The sequence below is a fragment of the Neopsephotus bourkii genome, unplaced genomic scaffold, assembly GCF_033783945.1.
Source record: "Neopsephotus bourkii isolate Nb327-2 ecotype Australia unplaced genomic scaffold, CSIRO-AGI_Nbou_v1 NB_1292, whole genome shotgun sequence".
Classification (NCBI taxonomy): Eukaryota; Metazoa; Chordata; class Aves; order Psittaciformes; family Psittacidae; genus Neopsephotus; species Neopsephotus bourkii.
In genome coordinates this window covers 10,784,630-10,809,685 of record NW_026901776.1, presented here as the reverse complement: position 1 = coordinate 10,809,685, position 25,056 = coordinate 10,784,630, and the positions used below count along the sequence as shown (strand labels likewise).

Genomic DNA, 25,056 nt, shown 5'->3' with positions numbered 1-25,056 from the left:
GCAATACAAACACGGCATCCCTCGGCTGGGCAGTGTTTACAGTGTCCCTTTCCCCACATCCATGGTTCTCCGGCCTCAGGGAACACAAGTGGGAAGCCATCCACCTGCGGCGGGATGGCAGCCACCGCTCGCACGTGGAGCCCGTTTCTCTCTGCTCCTCCGCGCCTCATTAAAGACTCCCTCAGAGTACCAGAGAACCTCAACGTAACTCGGGAAGCCCCCAACCCTCCCCGCCTACGTCCGAGGCAGCCGCCGCGGTGTACGCTGGGTAGCGTGATACCATGGTTACCGTTGCTAGGCGAGCAGCGCAGACCGGTGGCGGTCGGCGGGCCTCGATGGCGAAGGAAACTATCCGAGTGTATGCCCGGGTGAAGCCGCTGGGCAGGGGCCAGCAGGCGGGGGTATGATGGGGAGATAGCTGCTGTGCTGGCGGGGGGAAGTGGGGCGTCTGGGGAGAGCCGAAGGGCGTCCACGGGGCTGCCGGAAGGTGGGAGGGAGCGGGCAGTGAGCGTGTCCCGTCTCGTTCCCCTAGCAAAAGGCACCCCCGGCCCTTGGGAGTTGAGGGGTTTTCACGTGATCGGGTGGGGAGCGGAAAGCCGCAGCCCCGGACTGTTTTCCGAAGCCTTAAAAAGTTAGTGAAATGACCGAGTACAGGAGCTTAGGTTTGGCTACTAGGGAAGGGGGTGATGAACTTCTTTTGTGCCTACTTGTTGCATGAAGGCTCCAGAGTAAAATCACCTAATGTTGGTTATTCAGAACACTTCAACACTGTTCTGAATGTTGGAGGGGAATGTGTAGCTGCCAATCTGTAGTAGTCCTGGGAAGGGGTAATAACGGTGATCAGAAATCATGCATTTAAGTCTCTTCATTGTCTTGCTGTTTTAAACTCTATTTGTTCTGGTTTACTCTTTGCTAATCTATTCTTGCAGGTTTTTTTGGAGAGGGTTGCTTTAAGGGTCTGTGCCTTGTTTTTTTTTATAACATCTCAGATACTGAAGTGCTTTAGCAAGCAAATTATGTCAAAGAGGCACTGGTTCTGTTTCAAATCTTATGGTAGGGTTTGCATGGTAACAAACAAGATGATAATAGCTGAAGGAGGATCTGTTCAGGTATTAAGTGAAATTTGCATGACTTTTTCTTTTCCTTTAGGCGCTAAGCTCACATAAGTGTTGTACATAAGGACTGTACTGTGCTATTGTGAAAATGATTTTGCTAATTCGTACCCATGTTTATTAGATCTATTCAATTGACGATGATGAGAAATCTCTGTCCACTCTGGAGGTTATTGTGCCACATGATTTAGCAGATGGTGTCATCAATAATAAACGAGAGAGCTACAAGTTCAAGTATGTAAAAGATTTATCATCATATCTTCTGCCCTCAATGATTAATATCACTATGTGTAGTTATAAAGGATGTAGTGATACAGATCTACAGAACCAGGAAAAGCCCATTCTTAAAATTGTTTTGGTATAGATAAGTTTCTTTTCTTGCAGCTCCCATAACAAGAGGCATAATCCAGCATATTATACTCTTCACCTGCATAGGCTTGATAGCATTTGATAAAGTTGTGGAGGTTTCGTCTATCCACTGCAATCTTTGAGATGATACTTAGAAATATATAATTACTTGCATCTTCATTTGTCAGCTCTGCCATTATTACGGCTTGTTTTGGGTTTGTGTATGAATGCAGGACTGTGTGTGTTCTCTTATTACGTAATGAGTTGGCATAGGCTGGCTAAAGATGTCTCAATGCAAAGCACTCTGTTTAGAAAGTGTTTCAGACATATCCAAACCATGGTAAAGAAAAACAGTGGTTATTGAAAGAAATAAAACCCTTGTTGTAGAATGTAAATATTTTTTAGAAACTAAAAATAAATAAAGCAATATCAATAAAATATTTTTCTTTTTGACAGAAAACTTGGAAGCAACATTTAAAGTTTTGATGATGAACAAAGCTAGATGTATAACTACTTCTAATATGAGGTTGAGGTTGTTTTTTTCCAGGTTGAATATGCTTTATTTTATAATACCAAATCAAGTAAATTTGTTGCTCCATGCTGTTAAAATATATGTCCCAGATAAACAGCTGCATCTCAGACTGATGTCATTTTATATCATCTAAAGAGATCTGTTCTACTTGGGAAGAGATTAATTGCCTTCTCCAACTAGATTTGTGTGCAAAACTAGCTTAGGTTGCAGATGCCTGAGTGAGCTGTAATGAATGTTGATATTTTTTCTGACTTTATAACTTATTAAAAAATTCGTAGAGATAGAACTGAGAAAAGCTGTGCCTTATTATCACTAAGACAAAGCAAAAATAATGCTATGGAAGAAACATTTCTTTTTCCTCTGTAAAACTCATGCTTTCTTGAAGTCTGTTTATCCTAGTCACCTCAAACACTAGTCTCCTTTGATCCTACGCTCTTATATGGAGATCAAGTGAGTATACGTTTACAGACAGGAGAGACAGCACAGCAGGGCACAAGCAGTATGGGAGGTTTCTGGAGTATTTGGATGACAACTTCCTAACCTGTGGTTAAAAAAAACGAGGAGGGGAGAAGCTCTTCTGCATCTCATATTTGCAAACATAGAAGAACTGATCAGGCACATTAAACTGGGTTGGTAGCCTTGGCTGCAGTGGCCATGGTATACTGAAATTCAGCATACTGACAGAAGGGAGCAAGGTGAAAAGTAAGATTACAACCCTGTATTTGAGATCAAATTGAAGAGAGGTCAGATGTTGGCCTGTTCAGGAACCTGCTTGAAAGAATTCAATGAGACACAACCCTGGTGAGAAGTCAAAGAGCTGGCCAATTTTCAAGGATCACCCCCTCCATCCAGATGAATGGGAAATGATGCAAAGGCAGCAGGAGAGACAGCTCCCGACTAAATGCAAACATAGAAAGAAAGTGTACAAGAGCTGGGAGCAGCATCAGGTGACCAATGAAGACTTGTGTGAAGAATGGATTTAGGAAAGCCAGATAGTTGTGCTTCAGAGGGACAACTCAGACTTCAGAGGGACCTCAAGAAGCTGGAGAAATGAGCCAATATGATTCTCAAGAAGTTCAACAAAGTGAAATGCCAAGCTCTGCTCCTGGTGACAATAACCAGGACAGGCTCAGGGCTGACTGGAAGCAAGTTTGCAGGAAGAGACCTGGAGTCCTGGAAGACAAAAAGTTGAACGTAAGTAAGCAATACACCATTTGTGGCAAAGGCGTTAGGAAGAGCATTGCCAGCAGGTCAAGGGAGTTGATCCTTCCCCTCCAGTGAGTTAATATCTGGAATTCTGTATCCAGTACTGAGCTCCAGCAAAGGGACACAAAGATGATTAAGGGATTGGAGTGTCTGACACGTGAAGAAAGGCTGGCAGACCTGGACTGTTTATTCTGGAGAAAAGAAGGCTCAAGGGGATTTTATCGATGTGTATAAACATCTGATGAGGAAGAGGGAAATAAAGAAGACTGAGCCAGATGCTTTTAAGTGGTGTCCAATGACAGGGCAAGTGTTAATGGGCAAAAAGTGAAATACAGGAAATTTGAAAGTGTGTTTGTTTGTTTGCTTGCTTGTTTGTTTTGCTGTTGGGTAATCAAATACAGGAACAGGTTGCTCACAGAAGCTGCGAAGATACTCAAAAGCTGACTAGATAGACCCCTGCTCTACCTGACTCTTCTTTGAGCAGTGGGATTGGAGCAGATCATCCCTTCCAAACTTCTCTGATTCTGGACGACAACTGCAGATGTCTTATACAGGAAGTGTCAAAACATAAGTTGAATTGAGTGTCTCCTTGGGACTTACAGTAACTGTGCAGCAGAATGAAGGAAGTAGTTATGAAAAATCATGAGCCTGGCTATAGTGGTGGGATGCTGCATTTGGTTATAGTGTAATCTATTTGTCCAGGTTTCAGTGTGGTGCCAGTTACAAACACTGATTCTCTTGATAGCTTTAAAATACTGGTTTGTTGGTTTTGTTTTTTTTTCTAAGCCACATCATTTTATCAGAGGATTTGATTGTACAGATCTTTTCAAAGCAGCACTGTGTACAGCCTATTTATATACAATAGCACAACAGCACACTGTGGTTAAGACCACAGGGAAAACATTGTACTAAGTTATGTAAGCCTAATGATGTAAACATTGACTATTACAAACACAAACAAAAATGCATGAATCAAGTAGTGGTTTAAGATTCTAAGCAATTATTATTTGCTTAATATTTTCAGATTTGAGAAAATTTTTGATCAAGAGGCAAAACAAGATGTGGTTTTTGACAGCATTGCCAAACCAGTAGCAGAATGGTATGTTGTTATCTTGGGAGTAAGCGGGGTGACACACGGTCAAAAGAAGATTTCATTGTATTAGAATCATAGAATAGTTAGGGTTGGAAAGGACCTTAAGATCATCTAGTTCCAGGCCCCCTGCCATGGGCAGGGGCACCTCACACTAAACCATGTCACCAAGGCTCTGCCCAACCTGGCCTTGAACACCGCCAGGGACGGAGCATTCACAACTTCCCTGGGCAACCAATTCCAGCCCCTCACCACCTTTACAGTAAAGAATTTCTTCCTTATATCCGATCTAAACTTCCCTTGTTTAAGTTTGAACCAGTTACCCCTTGTCCTATCACTGCAGTCCCTAATGAAGAGTCCATCCCCACCATCCTTATAGGCCCCCTTCAGCAGCTAGATGGCTGCTTTGAGGTCTCCATGCAGCCTTCTCTTCTCCAGGCTGAACAGCCCCAACTTTCTCAGCCTATCTTCGTATGAGAGGTGCTCAAGCCCCCTCATCATCCTCATGGCCCTCCTCTGGACTTGTTCCAACAGTTCCGTGTCCTTTTTATGTTGAAGACACCAGAACTGTGCACAGTACTCCAGGTGAGGTCTCATGAGAGCAGAGTAGAGGGCAGGAACTGCTTGAAGAAGAGCTGGTGAGTGGTTTTCTCACTGCTATAAAAGGAGATTGATGCTTTAATTTTCTAAATGCTAGCATATCTGAGTCTAAGAGATATGCAACAATCCCAAAAGAATTTTACGTATGGTAAGGTTCCGTTTTTAACTCCTAAAATAACATTGCTACTATTGCCGTATGTTGTTGCATAGACATAGAAATCCATGTCCAATTGTTTTTTTGTATATAATGTAAGCTCACTTCATTGCCTTAGGAAAGTATTCCCTATATAGTTCCATGAAGGGGTAAACCTAATGAAAATCTTAACCCCCTATTTAGTTTTTATTTAGGGACACTCATGAATTAACACCTCTGGAGACAGTCTCAAATTTTGCCCTACTTATTTTTGTTTTAAATTTTAAGGCACTGGTTTTGTTTTTCTCCTCCATAAAATAACCAAACAATGGTTTGCAAAGGCAAGCAGGTAAGACTGAGGTAGAAGTCTTTTTCTTTCTTTGTGCTGAACTGGGTGGATTTTCCAATATGCCATTCTCTTTCCTCAGCTTATGCCTACATTGTTGACGTTAGCACTGGTTTTAGTGCAGGAGAAAATCCCACACTGGAGGAAGCAGGATTTTTGCATAAAGCTTTCTGCTCAGAATCCAAATCTGTGAATTGGGAAGTATTACTTTAGGTATCAACTTCTTTCTCATTGATTGTCTGACTGTCATGGTTTAAGGCCAGCTGGTAACTCAGAACCACTCAGCCGCTCGCTCGCTCCCCCTACTTATCTGCTCCCGGGGGGATGGGGGGGGGAGAATTCAAAGAACGTAACTCCCACGGGTTGAGATAAGAACAGTCCGGTAACTAAGGTATAGCACAAAACCACTACTGCTACCACCACCAATAATAATAATGATAAGGTGAATAACAACGGAAGAGAATACAACCGCTCACCACTCTCCGACTCATACCCAGCCCGATCTGAGCAGCAACCTAGCCCTTCCAGGTAACTTCCCCCACTTTATATACTGGGTGTGATGTGCTGTGGTATGGAGTACGCTTTGGCTAGTCTAGGTCAGGTGTTCTGTCTCTGCTTCCTCTCAACTTCCCCTCCTCCATGGCAGAGCATGAGACTCAGAAAGTCCTCGGTCAGAGTAAACATTACTTAGCAACAACTAAAACCATCGGTATTATCAGCATTGTTCCCAGGCTGAAAGTCAAAAACAGAGCACTGCACCAGCTACTAAGAAGCTGAACCCAGGAAAATACCCACCCTTATTGCATGCTTTCATGTCATGCTCAGATCCCACATTTTTCAATATGCCATTGCTTTTGTCATATGTATGTATATATATATATATATAATATATATATGGACCCATACCCACACAAAGAGGGGGATATCATTCCTTAGTGCATGGACCAATCCCTATGAAGCTGCTGAGTTCATCCGGTCCATGATGTCAGGCTCCATCTCTTGTAACGGTCTTTCAGAGCAGGAGAGAGAGTGTGCATTGTTGAACTGTTGCCTGCTGATGACACCACCAAACTCATCTGCTCACTGCTGAACTCGCCTGGTTTCATCAAAGTTCATTCTTTGTTGGGATGATGGTTGGAGGGAAGTCTGGGCCAGTCACTGGTGGCCTGCAGACATCTACTTGGTGGGCTATAAAAGTGCCACATAGCAGGCAACAGCATATAATTGAGTTCATTGGCTGTTTTCCCCTAAAATCAACCTTAAGGTACACATGGGACTTCCCCATCTTCCCGCATACCACCAGGTCCCTGAGCAAGAACAATCCCATGAGTGAGTTTGCCTTTACCTGAAGCAGGAATAACCCAGACGGTCTTCCCCACCAAATTCTTTATGTGCACTACAGGAATTTTATCCCCCTCTACAATATGTAAAAGTTCTGATTGGGCTGGGCCAGCCCTGTTGGCAGATCCTCTGGTGTTGACCAACCAGGTGGCTTTTGCTAAATGTGTATCCCAATGTTTGAAAGTCCCACCATCTGTTGCACTCAGTGTAGTTTTTAATAGCCCATTGTACCGTTTGATTTTCCTAGAGGCTGATGCATGGTAGGGGATGTGATATACCCACTCAATGCCATGCTCTTTGGTTCAAGTGTCTATAAGGTTGTTCCAGAAATGAGTCCCATTGACTGACTCAGTTCTCTCTGGGGTGCTGTGTCATCACAAGTTTTGTTTCTCAAGGCCCAGGATAGTGTTCCGGGCAGTGGCATGGGGCACAGCATATGTTTCCAGCCATCTGGTGGTTGCTTCCACCATGGTAAACACATGATGCTTGCCTTAGTGGGTTGGTGGGAGTGTGATATAGTCAATCTGTGAGGCCTCCCCATATTTGTACATTAGCCATCGTCCTCCATACCAAAGAGGTTTTATCCATTTGGCTTGTTTAATTGCAGCACATGTTTCACAGTCGTGAATAACCTGAGCAATAGTGATCATTGTTAAGTCCACCCCTCGATCACGGGCCCATCTGTATGTTGCATCTCTGCCCTGATGGCCTGAAGTGTCATGGGCCCACCAGGCCAAAAATAATTCACCTTTATGTTGCCAATCTATGTCCACCTGGGCCACTTCAATCTTAGCAGCTTTATCCACCTGTTCGTTGTTCTGGTGTTCCTCAGTGCCCCAACTCTTGGGTACATGAGTATCTACATGGCATAACTTCACTACCAGGTTCTGCACCTGGGCAGTGATAACTTGCCACAGTGCAGCAGCTCAGATGCGTTTACCTCTGCGTTGCCAGTTGCTCTGCTTCCATTGCTGCAACCACCCCCACAGGGCATTTGCCACCATCCATGAGTCAGTATAGAGGTAAAGTGCTGGCCACTTTTCTCATTCAGCAATGTCCAAGGCCAGCTGGATGGCTTTTCCCTCAGCAAACTGACTTGATCCACCCTCTCCTTCAACAGTTTCTGCAACTTGTCATCTGGGAGTCCATACAGCTGCCTTCCATCTCTGGTGCTTTCCCACAATACAGCAGGACCCATCAGTAAACAAGGCGTATTGCTCTTCACTTTCTGACAGTTTATTATATGGTGGGGCCTCTTCAGCACGCGTCACCTCCTCATCTGGTGGCATTCCAAAATCTTTGCCCTCTGACCAGTCCATGATGACTTCTAGAATGCCTGGACGACTGGGATTTCCTATTTGAGCTCCTTGTATAGTTAGTGCAGCCCGTTTACTCCATGTAGCATCGGTTACATGATGTGTAGAGGAGACCCTGCCTTTGAACATCCAGCCCAGCAGGGGCAGCTGGTATGCCAGGAGTAGCTGTGCTTCAGTGGCAATCATTTCTGAAGCAGCTCGAACCCCTTCATAGGCTGCCAGTATCTCTTTCTCAGTTGGGGTATAGCTGTCCTCAGATCCTCTGTATCCCCAACTCCAAAAGCTGAGGGGTCGACCTTGAGTCTTCCCTGGAGCTTTCTGCCAGAGGCTCCAGGTATGACCATTTTCTCGGCTGCGGTGTAGAGGACGTTTTTTACATCTGGCCCGGTCCATACTGGTCCAAGGGCTACTGCATGAACTATCTCTTGTTTTATTTTTTCGAAGGCTTGTTGCTCAGAGCCCCATTTGAAATCATTCTTCTTCTGGGTCACACGATAGAGAGGGCTTACAATCGAACTGTAATTTGGGTTGTGCATTCTCCAGAATCCTCTCCAGAACCCCACAACACCTAAGAAAGCTTGTGCTTCTTTCTTATTAGTTGGTGGAGACATTGCTGTTATCTTGTTGATCACATCTGTGGGGATCTGGCGACTTCCATCTTGCCATTTTATTCCCAAAAGATTGAATCTCCTGTGCAGGTCCCTTCACCTTTCTCATTTTATGTCAAAAAAATGGCTTTTAGCAGGATTTGAATTATTTTCCTCCCTTTCTCAAAAACTACTTCTGCTGTATCGCCCCCCACGATAATGTCATCAATGTATTGCAGGTGTTCTGGGGCTTGCCCCTGTTCCAGGGCAGTCTGGATCAGTCCATTACAAATGATAGGGCTGTGTTTCCACCCTTGGAGCAGTTGGTTCCAAGTGTACTGAACGCCCCTCCAAGTAAAAGCAAACTGTGGTCTGCACTCTGCTGCCAAAGGAACTGAGAAAAATGCATTGGCAATATTAGTTGTGGGATCCCACTTGGCTGCCTTTGGTTCCAGTTCATACTGAAGTTCTAGTATGGCAGCACTCAGGGGTGGTGTGACTTCATTCAGGCCATGATAGTCTGCTGTGAGTCTTCACCCTCTCTCAGACTTGCACTGGCCATATGGAGCTATTAAAGGGTGAGGGGGTCCTGATGATCACTCCTTGATTCTCCAGTCTACGGATCAGCCTACGGATGGGAATCAGGGAGTTTCTGTTGATGCAATATTGCCGCCTGTGCAGTGTTGTTGTCGCAATTGGCTCTTCTTGTTCTTTGACCTTCAGCAGCCCCACAGCAGAAGGATCCTCTGAGAGACCAGGCAAGGTGGACAGCTGCTAAATTTCCTGTGTTTCCAAAGCTGCAACACCAAAAGCTCATCGGTACCCTTTTGGGTCTTTGAAATACCCTCTCCTGAGGTAGTCTGTGCCAAGGATGCATGGAGCCTCTGGACCAGTCACAATGGGGTGCTTTTGCTCCTCCCTCCCAGTCAGGCTGATTTCAGCCTCCAGTACAGTCAACTCTTGGGATCCTCCTGTCACTCCAGGACACTGACCCATCCATTGGTTTAAGCTATGATTCTGCAAGTTATTTTTCAGCCTACTGCTCTATTGCATGTCTGTGCTATAGGAAAACAGACATCCTCAGCTGGACTCACAGTCTTTTTCAAATTTGTATTTGGCAGTAAAAATATACCTAGCTCTTTATAATTTCATTTTCTTGTCCTCTTCCCACCCTGCTGCTTCTTAAAAGTCCCACATAACACAGGAGGGTATCTGACAGTGAAAATGAAGAGCCAGTTAATTTGAAACTTCACTAAAGTTAAATACTCTTTTTTAAAAATTGTTTTGATTTCTTTCACCCAAAAGGTATTTCTTTGCTTATCTGACTTTTTAACATAATAGCTTCAAGGTAACTCATTTACTTAGCTTTAAATAATTCTGAATTTAATGGTGACTGCAGAAAAAAAGATATTTTATTTGACTGTGTGTGGATAGAGAAGGATTAAATGTTTTATTGTTGCATGCTATGGATTGAATTATCATCAGGAAAATTGAGAGTATCAAAGCTAAACAGCAACAGACTGACTTTTCCCACCCCCACCCTCTTTGGTTGTTGCTAGAAAATGAAGAGGTTTTCCAGTTAATAATTCACTTATGCAGTGCTCTAATAAAAAGTAAGTGGTATTGTTTACCTCTATTTCAGTGTTGGCTGATATAAGACTTTTATGCACTGATTTGGTCCATTTTGCAAACTATAGCTTTGTTTTTTAGATATTTTTAAGTACTTGCAAGTACTCAAATGTTATTAAAATCAATGGTTTTTAGGCATATGTTTATCTCCAAATAGCTGAGACTTTATCTTCAATGCTAAAATTAATTTATAACAGCATTATTAACTGAATCATGACTATTTTGGCAGAGTGTTATAATGTATTAAAGCTTGTAATCTAATTGACATTTGTATTGTTACTGGTAATATTGAAGGATAATTTTTCTGTGTTTTTTTATAGTAATTAGGCAATACCTGAAGTATGTTCCTGTTTCTCATTCTTTTCCTTAAATTTTACCCTTTCTTAAGCAAAAATACTTATTTCAAAATGTCTTCAGCTATGTGGTTCCTTGCCTAGTCCGTGACTGTGTCTGAAGTTTATTTCACTCTGTAGTTAATGACTCAATTTTCCAATGTGGGACAGCAAGAATTGCCCTGTTACTCTGAAAGACCACAGTCTTTAATAGCAAAATGTTATTTGTTTCTAAGTTGTCATTCTTTTGCAGGCAAAACTGTTGAAAATGAACTTATTTCTGTTGCTGGAGTCACTTTACTAAGGGAACAGGGTTTTTGTCTGTTTATTGCCAGGGAAAAGAAAGTAGCAGGAAAATATCAATGAAATAGTTCAGTAACATTTTGAGGCTCCCTGCCATGCGTACTTACAGTCAAGAGAATTTAGTTAGAGACTTGAATGCTGAGGAGAAAAAAAGGCTTTGTTTAAACTTGAACCAGTAATACAAAGTTCAGGATTCTAAAATCTTTCTAGTTTGCTCTTGGATGGGTGGGTATTGGATGCAACTTTCTTTCTTTTTAAGTTGATTTTTTTTTTAGTTTGTTTAGTTTTCGTCTTCAATCAAAAGTGCCAGCCTCTGTATGTGACTTGCCTGAATTTTTTTATTACTTTTTTGTTAATGCTTAAGACATCTTTTTCATGGTTTCTTTTTCTTATTTGTTTGTGCTTTCCTGTTTTCCTTTTCATTTTAAATATTTACTTGATTTCCCACAAAAATAGAGACAATAAAGAACATAATTTTGCAGTTTGCTATTGCTTAAGCACTGGTTTAGTTGAACAATTATAATGCTTCAAATATGAGTGTTATGATGAAATTAATTATACAATGTTAGTGCTTCGGATTTGTTTTTGGTTTTGATTGTTATATGGGCAATGTTTTGTCTTGATTTATTAAAGAATAACATAGAAAATATTTTCTCTTCATATATATTTTGCAAATAAGAAACAGCTCATTTGCTTATAAACCTAAATGGCAATCACCTATGGTTTTTTTGGAGGATTTGAAAGCCTCCAGGATAACCCTCCCATTGCCACAGATTTTAGTTTCTTCTCGTACGCTATTTTTAGCCTAGGAATTAGCATCTGTAATATAAAAACCATTTAACTCTTTTCTGGTTTTCCGTTTGTGTTTGGTGGGTTTGTTCTTTTCTGCTGCTTATTCTTACAGAACATGTATTCAAAATATCTGCATGAACAATTATCCATTCTGACCTGAATATTTGTCACACTGTGTGAAGAAGTGGCTTGGCTCACATGTAGGCAAGCATCACAGCTGTATTATTGCTAATGTGGGTGATTTAGGTACAAGAGACCTGTAGAATCTATATGTAGTAAAAGAATACCTTTTTCTTTTTACATAAACTTGAAACAAATGCATCTTAAAATTTCTGCTAAATTAAGAAATTGGAGCAGTAATGCTAGCAGTTCTTCCTTGAGTACTTTTGAGACAAAAAGTGTAAATCGTCATTAATGTTTCATCTCAAACAACTATTAGTTGCTCATGTTTATTTTGACTTAAATTGCACAGTTTAGAATTGTTCAAGAAGGCTGCTTATTAAAGCTTACAGTCTGATAGCTTTGATTCAGAGTATCTTTGTGTCAGTTACCTTTTGCAGTGCTTATAGTGGCATTTTATTTTGGAAGTCCCTTTTACAATTTGTAAGGAAACTTGCTTGCACTAAGCTCTCAAAAACACATTTGCATGCACATTTGGAAATTGGTGTTGTTTTTGAAAGATGAGGCATTACCAAATTAGATTTCTTCTATAAATCTGGCAAAGGCATAAAAAAAAGTCATCCTGAGATTCTTTGTTTATTTTAATTAAAAGAAACTTTGAGCTCCAAGGAAAAGAAGGTACCTAAATTCTGAGTCTCTGTAAAGACAAATATTCACTGAAAACTTTTTTCCAGACCCTGCAAATTAAATTCTTTTTATCTTAAGTATCATGTCTGGGAGCCGGTTGTGTCAGGACTGTGTTGAATTTTTATTTTTTCTAATAAAGTGACTATGGACTGAGATTTTCTGCAGCAAAAAGAAGGAAAGTGAAGGACATGCTGACATGAAGAGTGGGCTGACAGTATTCCAAGATCAAAGATACTGGTGGTTTCTTCTTTTTTTCAGTAGTGTAGTATTTTAATAGTTGTTGAATATTTCCTCTAACCACATCTCCTTATATTATCAGTCCTTTAAAATGAAGATGTCAGAACCAGAGTTAATAGCGTAAAGCTGAAATAAAGGCACAAAATCAAAGTAATTACTTTTTAAAGCTGCAATTTGTATCTTGTTCTCAGGATTTTCTCTTACCTACATATAAATACAAGATTTAGCCCTTACCTGATAATGCCTTTTTCCTTCATTTAAACATTTAGACACATTTTACTTATTTGTATTATAAGCTTACTAAAAACCTTTCACTTTGAACTTTTTAATTTTAAAACAAAGCAACCATAAAAATTACAGGTAGCTTAAACGCATCTATTTAAATTATCTTTTTAATAATTTTAAAGACTGAGAAGTATGTCTTGCTGTAGCAATTAAGTGTCAGAGCAAGCAAATCTTTTTGCTTAAATTTCATATTCATTGTTGCTGTGTATGCTTTTGATATTCAGGGTAGGCTTCATTTACCAATTGCTAAGGCAAGATTTCCATGTTATAACACCTGCCAATGTCAAAAACTTGAAAGTAAGGTTGTTACTCCAAGCTTGATTATAAAAACTGATGCATTGAGACTATTATGAACTGCAAAGTTTGTAGCACGTATTAGGGGCTGATAAGCACTGTTTACTTTTTCCTTCTGCTCCTGCTGACCCTGTGATTTATGCCTACTGCCAACAAATTAGAATAATTAAGTCAGAAGGGATCTCTGTAGGTTATCTGATTCAACCTCCTGAGCAAAGCAGATTCAGGTTCAGGGTTAGCAGCTTCAAGGTTAGATCAGGTTCCTCAGGCCCTTTTCCTGCAGAGCTTTGAAAATGTCCAAAGCTGAGGATCTCGCAACCAATCTGGTCACCTGTCAAAGGGCTTAACTACTCTCACTGTGAAGAATATTTTCCTTATACCTGCTTTTAATTTCCCCCCTCGCAACTTGTGAACACTGCCACTTGTCCTACCACTGTAAGTCTCTGAAAAGTTTGAGTCCATTTCTGTAATGATTCGTTGTATAATGGAAGGCGATAATTAGGTACATGTATAGCTTTGCCTTCTCCAGGTTGACAGAGAACAGCTCCCTTGGCTTCCTCATGTGTGTGATGTGCTTAAGCCCAAACTAATTTGGTTCTGTCAGGCTCACTCCAATTTCCTTATAGCATCCTTCTTTCACGGAGGAATCCAAAACTGGACACAAAACTCAGGGGAGAGAGTTTGTTTGGTGAATTGGGTTTCTTTGGTCTTTTTTTTTTTTTTATTATTTGTGTGTGTGCTTGTTTTTTCAAACTTTGATAGTAGTTGTTCTGTTTGATTCAGCAAAACCAGCGTAGCACCAGAGGAAGCAGAGTTCTTTGTTATACTTAGGCACAAGCCTCCCTGAAGTCTTGTTAACAATAAGCACAAAAACAAATGAGAAGTTCTGTGTCCATGAACTTTAAATAGAACAAATGATCTTCACTGGAAATTGAAACAACATGTGGTCAGAAAACCCAACCACAATCAAACATGCTCGGTCTGCTTTCAACCTCTGTCTACTGTCACTGGGCTTTATACAACTATATATATTGTCTCAGATAATCAAGGACAAAGTACTGAATGATATTTTAAACTTTAGTAACTACCCATAAACTGTCTAGCTGTCATTTGAGGAATTTCTCACTTGAAGAATGTTAAGCAGTTGTGAACATAACATATTTATCAATGGAATTGCTTGCATGAGTTATACTTCTATATCACACCCTATATTTAGGAATTAGACATCTTTCAGGCATGAGACAAGTCAGTTGAGTGACTGAAAATTTCAGTACATAACTCTAACATCCATTTATTTAAATAGGTATCTGAAATGAATTTTTAAATTAAAAGTTAAATTCTCACTGTTCATGTTTGACATTAATTATGAGTAAGTTATAAAGTGCCAATTAACTGATAACTGAGAAAATTTGATGGGAAAAAACCACATGGCATTACTCTCCTTTAATCACAATTCATATATGAGTCCATAAAAATTGTCCTCTGCCTGATAATTGATAAAAGGTTGTATTGACAGCTTTTGCTTAGTAAGATCTAAGGGAAGAGGCAGTGTCTTTCTAATGTAACTAAAGAAATAGTAACCCACTGAGACTAGTCATGTTTTCCCCCAACAATATTAGTAAGTCTAGTAAAAGGTGCTACCTCTTTAAATACCTGTCTTATACTTTTAGACTATCATATTTGCACCCACAGTGCTACTGTCTTAAGTCCTTACATATGTTGACTATTTCTTATAAATAATTCTTTTCTCTGGACTCTGAGGACAACCACTGATAAGGAAGCTTCTAAGATATTGAACCCTTGCTATTTCATTCATTTTTTTGTGTTCTTTTTTGTTGGGTTTTTTTGTCATTTTTGTTTGTTTGTTTGGGGGTGGGTGGGTTTTGTTGTTTATTTTTTGATTTTCTCAAAGTCCAAAAAACCTGCATAAAATTTTCTCATGATCTGGATCCCACTTAAAACTCTGAGATTATTGGAAAGGTAGTCATTGACTTAAATAAGATTTGGATCATAGCCTTTATGATTCTTTGAAGGTGCAGAACTCTATTGGTGTGCTTTCTAGATTTCTTCTGGTTATTTTAATATTCTGGTTAGAAAAATACTAAAGGTATTGTAATTTCTTTTTCAAATATTGTCAATATGGGAGACATTTTGGTAGTCTGTGTCACAGCTTAAAGGTAAAACTTAAAACTTTGTTTTATCCTGTCATGCTAAATTATTTTGCTGTCATAATATATGGTTAGGTTTATATAGCAGTGTGATCAGATTACTGTCTTCAGTCAGTTGTGTGAGCAAACTACCTCTAGCTTGGAAAAGGTGTGCTTTCAATTCTGTGCAATATGGAGGACACAATATTTTCTTTGTGTTTAAAAATGTTGCTGATTAGATTTGTAAGGTCAAGCTGTTGTTTCTAAAAATCAGCAATAATTTTTCAGTGCTTTACCAGAAAAGAAGCATTCAGTTCTTTGAGTAAAATGTAAGAACAGGCCTAACCTTTTTCCTGTGTTAAAATCATCTTGAAGTAGGCATATAATTAGATTAGAAATAATACTTCAGAAAAACGGATAAAGAAGGTTTAGAACTGTAACAAAACAATGCATATTCATAGACTAGCAGTCGTTTGCCTGCAATTAGCATGACTATTTCACAAAAAACAATTAAAACCAATAAGACTGAAATTTTTAATCTAACACACCTTTATGTACACAATCATATGTAAATACAGTCACATGGATGTATATGTTTTCATTTCAAATTAATATATCCAGCAAATGTTACAATTTTTTTCATTATATACAGCTTTGTGATGTGTGAGCCTTCGTATAGTTTGACCAAATGTATTTTCACTGAAACACAAAACCAGATACACACAATTTTAATTTGAATTTACAGAGTTTGACCTTTTGGGGCCTTTCGTGACAGTCATGAAACTGAGATCTCCTACATCCTAATAACAAGATATCAAGGCAGCTCAGTATATTAATTCTGATTAAAATATGATTGTCTGCAGAACTACTATGTCTGTGTTTCCCAGAAACCTCATCTTTTTCTGAAAACCTTTTCTTCACAGAATTTCAGGTCTTGGGCAATTTTTTTGAGACTTATGCACATGGAGAAATTCAGTCCAATGACACTTGTTCATATTCAGTCAATTTTGTTGTTCACAGGTACAAACTCCAATATGTTGGACCGACTGCTCATGCATATGACAACTTAGGTTTTCCCTTTATGCATTTAAGTTTTAGTGTGTAAGGAAAATGAACTTCTCCGATTTCCTAACAGTGAAACAAATGTACAAATTTGTACAGATTTTAGTGACTGTATTTTAAATACTTATTTTTCTCTCTAGTAGGCTTTTTAAAATTTTTTCTTGGTATTAATTAAAGAAAAAAAATCCAACCCTTCAGGAACTCTGACAATCATAACAGGTTAACTTTGCTAACATATACCAGAGACAGATTTCTCCAGCAATATTTTAGTTGATCTGTCTGGAAGTAGTCCATGAACTGAATAGGGAGCTATACAACATTGCATAAGTTCATGAAAGATCTTTTCACCAAAGCCTTTCCTTGTATTATGTGTTATTGGTGTATTTTTTCTGAAGTAGTAAAGAGACAATTTATTCAATAAAATATATAATTAACCATGCCAAAACTCAGCTTTGAGGGTGAAAAAAAAATTGCAAAGTTCTGGATACTCTGATAACACTGTGGCATAACTGAAAATACCCTTTTAGTGTACGATTTTTATGTGTGCATGTTTTAGTCTTCACAAGAATACTATCAACAACTGTGTCAACTTATGTACTTTCAGATACTAAGTTTACCAAAATTTTAGGGGTTTTGTTCAGACAATTTGAAAAGCAAAGCTGTAGATCTTGCCTAGGTGAACATCTTGCAGCTGATTGTGCACTATATGCAGAAAAGAGCTGCTAATTCTCTACTGCCTTCTCCAGTAGAGAACAGGTTCCACTGCTGCTGGTGACAGCTTTCATTTGCCAATTAGAATCTTCAGGGATCTGTATGGTTGATGCTGTTCAGAAAATACACTCTGGATCCTCTTCTTGTCTCAAAATCTTTGTTGCCAACCTTTTTAGGTATCTGTTGTGATTGCATTTCATGATGTAAGGGAGAACATGTACATTTTCCACTTACTGTGCTAACACTTAGCATCTGAGAGACCCTTCACTTTGTGAAGTGTAATTCTGTAGTTGTTTGTTGTTGTCTTTTAAATAGCATTTTATGTGTGACTAAGAGGTTATGAAGCTTTCTGTGGTTTTGTTTCCCCAAAGGGATTGTGCATCTTAGGTTGAAACTATTAAGTATGTATCTTAAAAATCCTGCGTAATTAGTAAAAAGATACCAGTTTAATTAATTTACTGTTTGATTAGGTATTGGTCCACCTACATATATTCTTACCATTTCAGTGTAAAACTGCCATGGACAGGAACAACTTCCACTAGACCAGGTTGCTCAAAATCCCACCCAGCCTGGCCTTGAACACTTCCAGGGATGGGGCAACCACAACTTCTGTGGGCAACCTGTGCCAGTGCCTCACCATTCTCATTGTAAATTTCTTCCTAATATCTAATCTAAATCTTCTACTCTCAGTTTAAAGCCATTACTCCTTGTCCTATAACTACATGCCCTTGTAAAAACATTCTATCCTATGTTTACGTTTGTGGTGATCCTTATCAACAGCCTTTTGTGAAGTTCAGGGACCCTAAGTTAATAAATTGCGGCCGCACCTTTACCGCTTTTTTAGACACATTGCAAAACATGCCTTTCTGCAGAAGCCATGTCACAGTAATTGAAAATATATACCTTTAACAACTTTAAAGAATTAGAGAAGAAAACAACCCAAAATGCTAGATGTGAAACAGCCAAAGACAGAGATGTAAAAACAGAACAGTAACTGTACTGGGTCAGACCTTATTTCTGTCAAACCCAGTATGTTATCTCTCACACAAACTAACAGTGCTCAGGAAAAAAACCAAAACAAACAAACAAACAAACAAAAAACCCCACCCAAACCCAAACAACAACAACAACAAAAAACAACCCCCAAAACATTGAAAGCATGTAGAGCTACTTCCCCAAGTATTGTGTTAGCCTTTAGTCATTTGTAGTTTAGGAATTTTCTGATTTCTCTGTGTTTAGTAGCTGAAATAATTTTTTTGCATGAATTAGTCCATTCTCTACTGAAGTTTGCATGAACTTTTAGCATGCAAAACATCCCACTGCAAGGAGTTTCACAGCTTAACTAGATGTTGCATGAAGAATCAGTTTCCCTTGCTTGTTTTGAATCTGCCATCTCTGAGGAGCTTTTGATGCCCCCTACTTTTTGACAACTCATTACTGTCTTCAGCATTCAGATACTTTGACAGAGTGCACTAGAAATTCCTAACATAGAGGAATGAGGTGTTTGATAATAATAATTATTTTGATTTCTAACATCTGGTATCTAAAATCTATGCATACTGTGTCTTTGGGTGATTTGGTCTTTGGGAGCCAGATGTTCATTGTAGTTCCTTTCAACATGTTTCTGTTTTTGTCTCTGACATCCTACTGTAATGTATTAATATAAGCAACTTGGCAACTACTCAGGCCTTTAAATAAACTTTAAGAAGTTGGAGAACTATTGCATCTCTTGTGGTGCCAGAGTATCAGCTATCTATACATGTTTCCTTTACTCTTATGAAAGGGTTGCTTGCCCCTTTTTTTATTTTTTAAAATCTTATCTTTTATCATTTTTACAATAAGCAAAATGCACAAGAAAATTTTTAGTTAAATTTTTAGCAAAATTAGTTGCTATTAAACTACAGTAAACCAAATCCAAAGTACATTTTGCTTCTGTTAGGTTTTATAAAGAAAACTAACTCTTTCTTGCTTACTCTGTTTTCTTTCAAGTACCTCCTTCATTTTTTTTGTCAGGAGATGTTTGTTGGAATTGTGGTAGAACAATTTTGAGATGGCTGAATCCAGGAAACAATTTATGATTCACAGCTGCTGAGAGGAAATAAACTTGGCAGCCTAATCTGATTTCTTTATCATACATTCTGTCAGCTATAGACTGTCATGAGTTCTGGTTTGATTTTCTATCTTAATATTATAGTCAATAACTGTTTTCATCACTATTTATTCTATGATTCTAGTATTTTTGATAATTTTATTTAGTTTTTGTTTGCTTTTACAAAGAAAAATTCAAAATAATTTTGTCCTCCATCATTTTAACCTCATTGTTTCTAGTCAGTCAGTGTGAAGCATAAAATCTTGGGGCACTTATAATATTTGTCAGGTTCAGAACAGTTTTCAATAATTAACAAGAAATTGAATTAGAAATGTGGAAATAGAATTTTTATTATTTTTGTCTTATGAGACAGAGCTGTACAAAGGAAATGCATTATAGATATCTATTCAGTCAGCCATTGCTTCCGAGCTGTGTATCAGCTGCAGCCATGTCCTACATTTCCTCCATGGTGTGCAGCTGAACTACTGTCATTAAGTTTATCTACTGTTTGGTGGAAAACAGGTGGAAGTTAATGAAGGAAGTGTAGACAGTTACAGAAAGATCTGAACTAGACTTTTGTTAGGCTCTTCTGCAAGTAGAACTAAGAGGTATAAAAAAAGTTAATTGAGTCTGAATGTAATTTCAAGCTAAACTGTTGCATAAAGCTACTATTGCTGTTCCACTGAAGCTTCTTGTGTAGACATAGTTCATAGAATCATAGAATAGTTAGGGTTGGAAGGGACCTTAAGATCATCTAGTTCCAACCACCCTGCCATGGGCAGGGACACCTCACACTAAACCATGTCATCCAAGGCTCTCCCAACCTGGCCTTGAACACCGCCAGGGATGGAGCATTCACAGCTTCCCTGAGTAACCCATTCCAGTGCCACACCACCCTCACAGTAAAGAACTTCTTCCTTATATCCAATCTAAACTTCCCCTGTTTAAGTTTTAACCTGTTGCCCCTTGTCCTATCACTACAGTCCCTAATGAAGAGTCCCTCCCCAGCATTCTTATAAGCCCCCTTCAGATACTGGAAGGCTGCTATGAGGTGTCCATCCTTCTTTTCTCCAGGCTGAACAGCCCCAACTTTCTCAGCCTGTCTTCGTAGTTCTAAGAGAAAAGTTTCTTTCACCAGTGTGTTTTTGTGTGCTTTCGCATCTCCTCTACTCTGCTCTTGTGAGACCTCACTTGGAGTACTTGTCCTGGGTTTAGCAGTGGCAGTCATTTTTCTCTTTCTTGGTAGCTGGTGCAGTGCTGTGTTTTGACTTTCAGCTGGGAACAGAGCTGAAAAACAATGATGTTTTGGTTTGGCCAAGGACTTTGTGGGCCTCATGCTCTGCCAGGGAGGAGGGGAGCCGGGAGGAAGCAGAGACAGGACACCTGACCCAAACTGACCAAAGAGGTATTCCATACCACAGCACGTCATGCCCAGGATGTAACTGGGAGTGAGCCGGAAGGGCTGGGGGGACTGCAGGGTTGGAGGAGGTATCGGTCGGTGCTTGGTTGGGCTGGGGGGCAAGTTATCGGTCGCCTGGTGATGGGGTGATGTATTCTCTTCCCTTGTTATTTCCTTTATCATTACTATTATTGGTGGTAGCAGTACTGATTTGTGTTATACCTTAGTTACTAAACTGTTCTTATCTCAACCCGTGGGAGTTGCATTCTTTCTGATCCTCCTCTCCGTCCCTCCGAGAGTAGGGGGAGGGCAAGAAAGGGGGGGAGTGAGTGAGTGAAAGCTGTCTGGTTGAGGTTTAAACCACGACAGTTCTTTTTGGCGCCCAACGTGGGGCACGAGGGGTTGAGATAACGACAGATCTGACCGTCACAATGATGATTTATTGGATCTCAGAGCTTCAGAATGTTGTAACTTACTTAGAGCCGGTATTTGCTGTGTTAGTGTTTATCAAGTGTGGGGCTTGGGCTAAGGTTCTTGTCTCACTGTACTTTATGGCAATGACTTGTAATACGGGCGAGCTCCAGCAGCAGGGCGGGACGGACGTGGTCGTGGACTGGTCCCTGGCCGTCCGGCTGCTCCTCACCGTCCTGGCCCTCGCCCTCACCTCCGTCTGCTTGAGGCCGCGGGGAGCCGAGGAGGGGCGACCCCGGGAGCCGGCGGCTGCTGAAGCGGCCCGGGAGAGCGGCCCCGGGGACCAAGCGGGAGCGGGACCGGAGGCCGCGAGGGGACGGCTGCCGGTGGAGGAGGTCGGGGCGGTCGAGCAGCGGGAGAAGGCGGCGGAGGAGCCGAGCCCCGCAGAGGAACCGAGCACCGCGGCCGAGCTCAGCCCCACGACGCCCGAGAGCATTCCCCGGAAGCCGCCCGCTGAGCCCCAGGAGGACGCAGGAGACCCCGCAGCATTTCCCAGCAAGGCAGAGGAGGAAGAGCTGGACTCAGGAAAAGAGAAGCTGGTGGTGGGAGAGCCGGCAAGCACAGCAGCTGCACCAGCCCCAGGGACAAGTACAGCAGCATTGTTTGAGAGTTCTGAAGGTTTTGAATGGCCTTTGGGTACCCTTGGGACCTGCCTGCTGACTGTGATGGTGTTCACTATGTTGGCACACATTCAGAGTGTGTTTTACCCACCACCATTGTGTCTGATCTCGATATTTAAGCAGAGTGGGGTTTGGGTCTTGTCTGGGGTTAGACAGCAATATGGGAGGACCAAGAGGTTTTCCCCAAGGCTGGACAGCCATGAGTGGCAGGGCATGTGGGACAGTATGGGCAAGTATCTAGTCCACTGGGCCCCTCCAGTGCTTTGGAAACATTGGAGATGGAAGGACAATGAATTATTTTGAACCTGGTGGGCCCATGACCCTTAAGGCCAACAGAGCAGAGATGCAACATAGAGATGGACTCATGATCGAGGGGTGGACCTAACAATGGACACTACTGCCCAGGTTATTCATGTGTGTGAACACTGCACACAGCCTCTCCTGCTCTGGAAGACTGTTACAAGAGATGGAGCCTGGCATCATGGACCAGATGGACTCAGCAGCTTTATAGGGACTGGTCCATGCACTACGATGAGAGTGCACTTAGATCAGAGTGAGGGTATATTGAAAATGTGGGATCTGAGCATGACGTGAATGGTATGGAATAAGGGGTGGATAATGTCCTGGGTTTAGCAGTGGCAGTCATTTTTCTCTTTCTTGGTAGCTGGTGCAGTGCTGTGTTTTGACTTTCAGCTGGGAACAGAGCTGAAAAACAATGATGTTTTGGTTTGGCCAAGGACTTTGTGGGCCTCATGCTCTGCCAGGGAGGAGGGGAGCCGGGAGGAAGCAGAGACAGGACACCTGACCCAAACTGACCAAAGAGGTATTCCATACCACAGCACGTCATGCCCAGGATGTAACTGGGAGTGAGCCGGAAGGGCTGGGGGGACTGCAGGGTTGGAGGAGGTATCGGTCGGTGCTTGGTTGGGCTGGGGGGCAAGTTATTGGTCGCCTGGTGATGGGGTGATGTATTCTTTTCCCTTGTTATTTCCTTTATCATTACTATTATTGGTGGTAGCAGTACTGATTTGTGTTATACCTTAGTTACTAAACTGTTCTTATCTCAACCCGTGGGAGTTGCATTCTTTCTGATCCTCCTCTCCGTCCCTCCGAGAGTAGGGGGAGGGCAAGAAAGGGGGGGAGTGAGTGAGTGAAAGCTGTCTGGTTGAGGTTTAAACCACGACAACTGTGCACAGTTCTGGTGTCCTCAACATAAAAAGGACATGGAACTGTTGGAACAAGTCCAGAGGAGGGCCCCGAGGATGATGAGGGGGCTGGAGCACCTCCCGTATGAAGACAGGCTGAGAAAGTTGGGGCTGTTCAGCCTGGAGAAGAGAAAGCTGCATGGAGACCTCATAGCAGCCTTTCAGCATCTGAAGGGTGGCTATAGGGATGCTGGGGATGGACTATTCATTAGGGACTGCAGTGATAGGACAAGGGGTTACGGGTTCAAACTTAAACAGGATAAGTTTAGGTTGCATATAAGGAAGAAATTCTTTGCTGTAAGGGTGGTGAGGCACTGGAATAGGTTGCCCAGGGAAGTTGTGAAGGCTCCGTCCCTGGCGGTGTTCAAGGCCAGGTTTGGCAGAGCCTTGGGTGACATGGTTTAGTGTGAGGTGTCCCTGCCCATGGCAGGGGAGTTGGAACTAGATGAGCTTAAGGTCCTTCCCAACCCTAACTATTCTATGATTCTATGACTCTATGATTCGATGGTTCATGGTAAATGAAGACTTTTACTACTCTGATTGTAAACACAGTATATGAAATAAAGAAAACAGTAATGAATATGACTAGCTAATGATGATACTGGTTAATGGGGTAAGGCAAGGCAATGTCCTTCAGTTCTGGATATTTTAATTCTATTGCATCTAGGATACATATCATAAAGTATTCTTGTATTACTGAAAACAGCTGCTATGTAATTAAGAATTACTATAATTATATTTTGGTTCAATACAAAGTTGATAATGGAAAATACGTTATGCTTTATATATTAATTATCTCCAATTTTTTTTATTCTCTAGTGTTTTGGCAGGATATAATGGTACTATCTTTGCATATGGTCAGACAGGCAGTGGCAAAACTTTCACCATCACAGGAGGAGCAGAACGTTACAGTGATCGAGGTGTCATTCCCAGGACTTTATCTTACATTTTTGATCAACTGCAGAAGGTATGGGGCATTGTTTTCTGTTTATTTTTAATGTCTGGTTTACAAACACTTAACTGTATTGCAAAAGGCTGCTTTTATAATAATGATGGAGGAAGTCTTAAAATTAAAGCTGAAGAAAATATCTAAGTTGATATGATACGCTATGCAAGAGTCTTACCACACTTCAAATATTCCTTATCTCCTTACATTGATTTTTCTAATAAGTAAATTAGAAAATTTCTTATTGAACAGAGAAAGTCTTCTGAGTGACCTGCAGCCTACAGGTTGTAAAAAAGCTTAAGCAATGTGTCTTATTCTTTGCCCAATATAAGGGGACTGTGAGACACAACGGTAAGTGGCTGATGATATGGTGGTTGGCAGTCGAGGTGTAAGAACTTTTTAAAGGAGAATGTGGGACGATGTGTGTATGTGTATCAGGTTATAACCAAAATGTTGTAGAATTATTGCAATTTGACATTTGTATGCAATGAAATCAGCTAATAAGTGAAAGGATGCACCAAAGTAGCACACTTATGTGTGTTCATTATGTTTACAAGAAGTTTCTTTTAGTGGAAATGTAATACTGATATGGTAAACATATCCAATCATTTTGGGGCTTTCATAACTACAGGAGGCGAAAGGGAAGAAAGGAAGGCAGGAGTCTGATGTAATATATATTTTATTTCTTCATATTCTTCACCAGGTCTATTAAAGATTAATCTTTTCATTTTAACAATGCTTTTTAATTAAACAAATTTAAATATTTTTTGACATTAACATCAATCATTACATTTGTACTGTTATACTGTCATTCATCTAATAGAGGGCCCTAATTCTTACTCGGTTTATGTCTCAGTCACATTAACATGCTCTGTCTGAGTAAGGGTTAACATTAAGTGTTAATATTTAAATAATTACCTTGGCTCTTTCAAAGTGTGGCTTTGAGAGGTAAATGTACATAGCATGTTGCAGGTGCACAAAACTTGTTTTTGTGGGAATGATAATAAAAAAGAAACCTGTGATCATGTTGCCTTAGACCTGCTGTTGAACTTGCATGACCCCAGGAAGGACTTCTGTTGTGGGGGGTGCACAGGTTGATTGTGCAATTGCCAGCAA

General features: G+C 40.6%; 1 protein-coding gene across 8 annotated transcripts in view; it reads left to right on the top strand.

Annotated features, from left to right (window-relative positions):
* The first annotated feature begins 253 nt into the window (after nt 1-253).
* The window catches only part of KIF6 (kinesin family member 6), a 146,603-nt gene continuing 121,800 nt past the window's right edge, over nt 254-25,056 (top strand). For 7 of the 8 annotated variants that reach the window (XR_009727322.1, XM_061365994.1, XM_061365991.1 and 4 more), the window contains exons 1-4: nt 254-401; nt 1,237-1,346; nt 4,223-4,297; nt 23,814-23,961. Coding sequence is in view for 7 of the 8 variants with exons in the window: in XM_061365994.1 (XP_061221978.1) it covers nt 282-401; nt 1,237-1,346; nt 4,223-4,297; nt 23,814-23,961 (453 nt within the window). In the remaining variant the exon portion in view is untranslated. The remainder of the gene's footprint in view (nt 402-1,236; nt 1,347-4,222; nt 4,298-23,813; nt 23,962-25,056) is intronic. The other variant, XM_061365992.1, reaches the window with a different exon arrangement.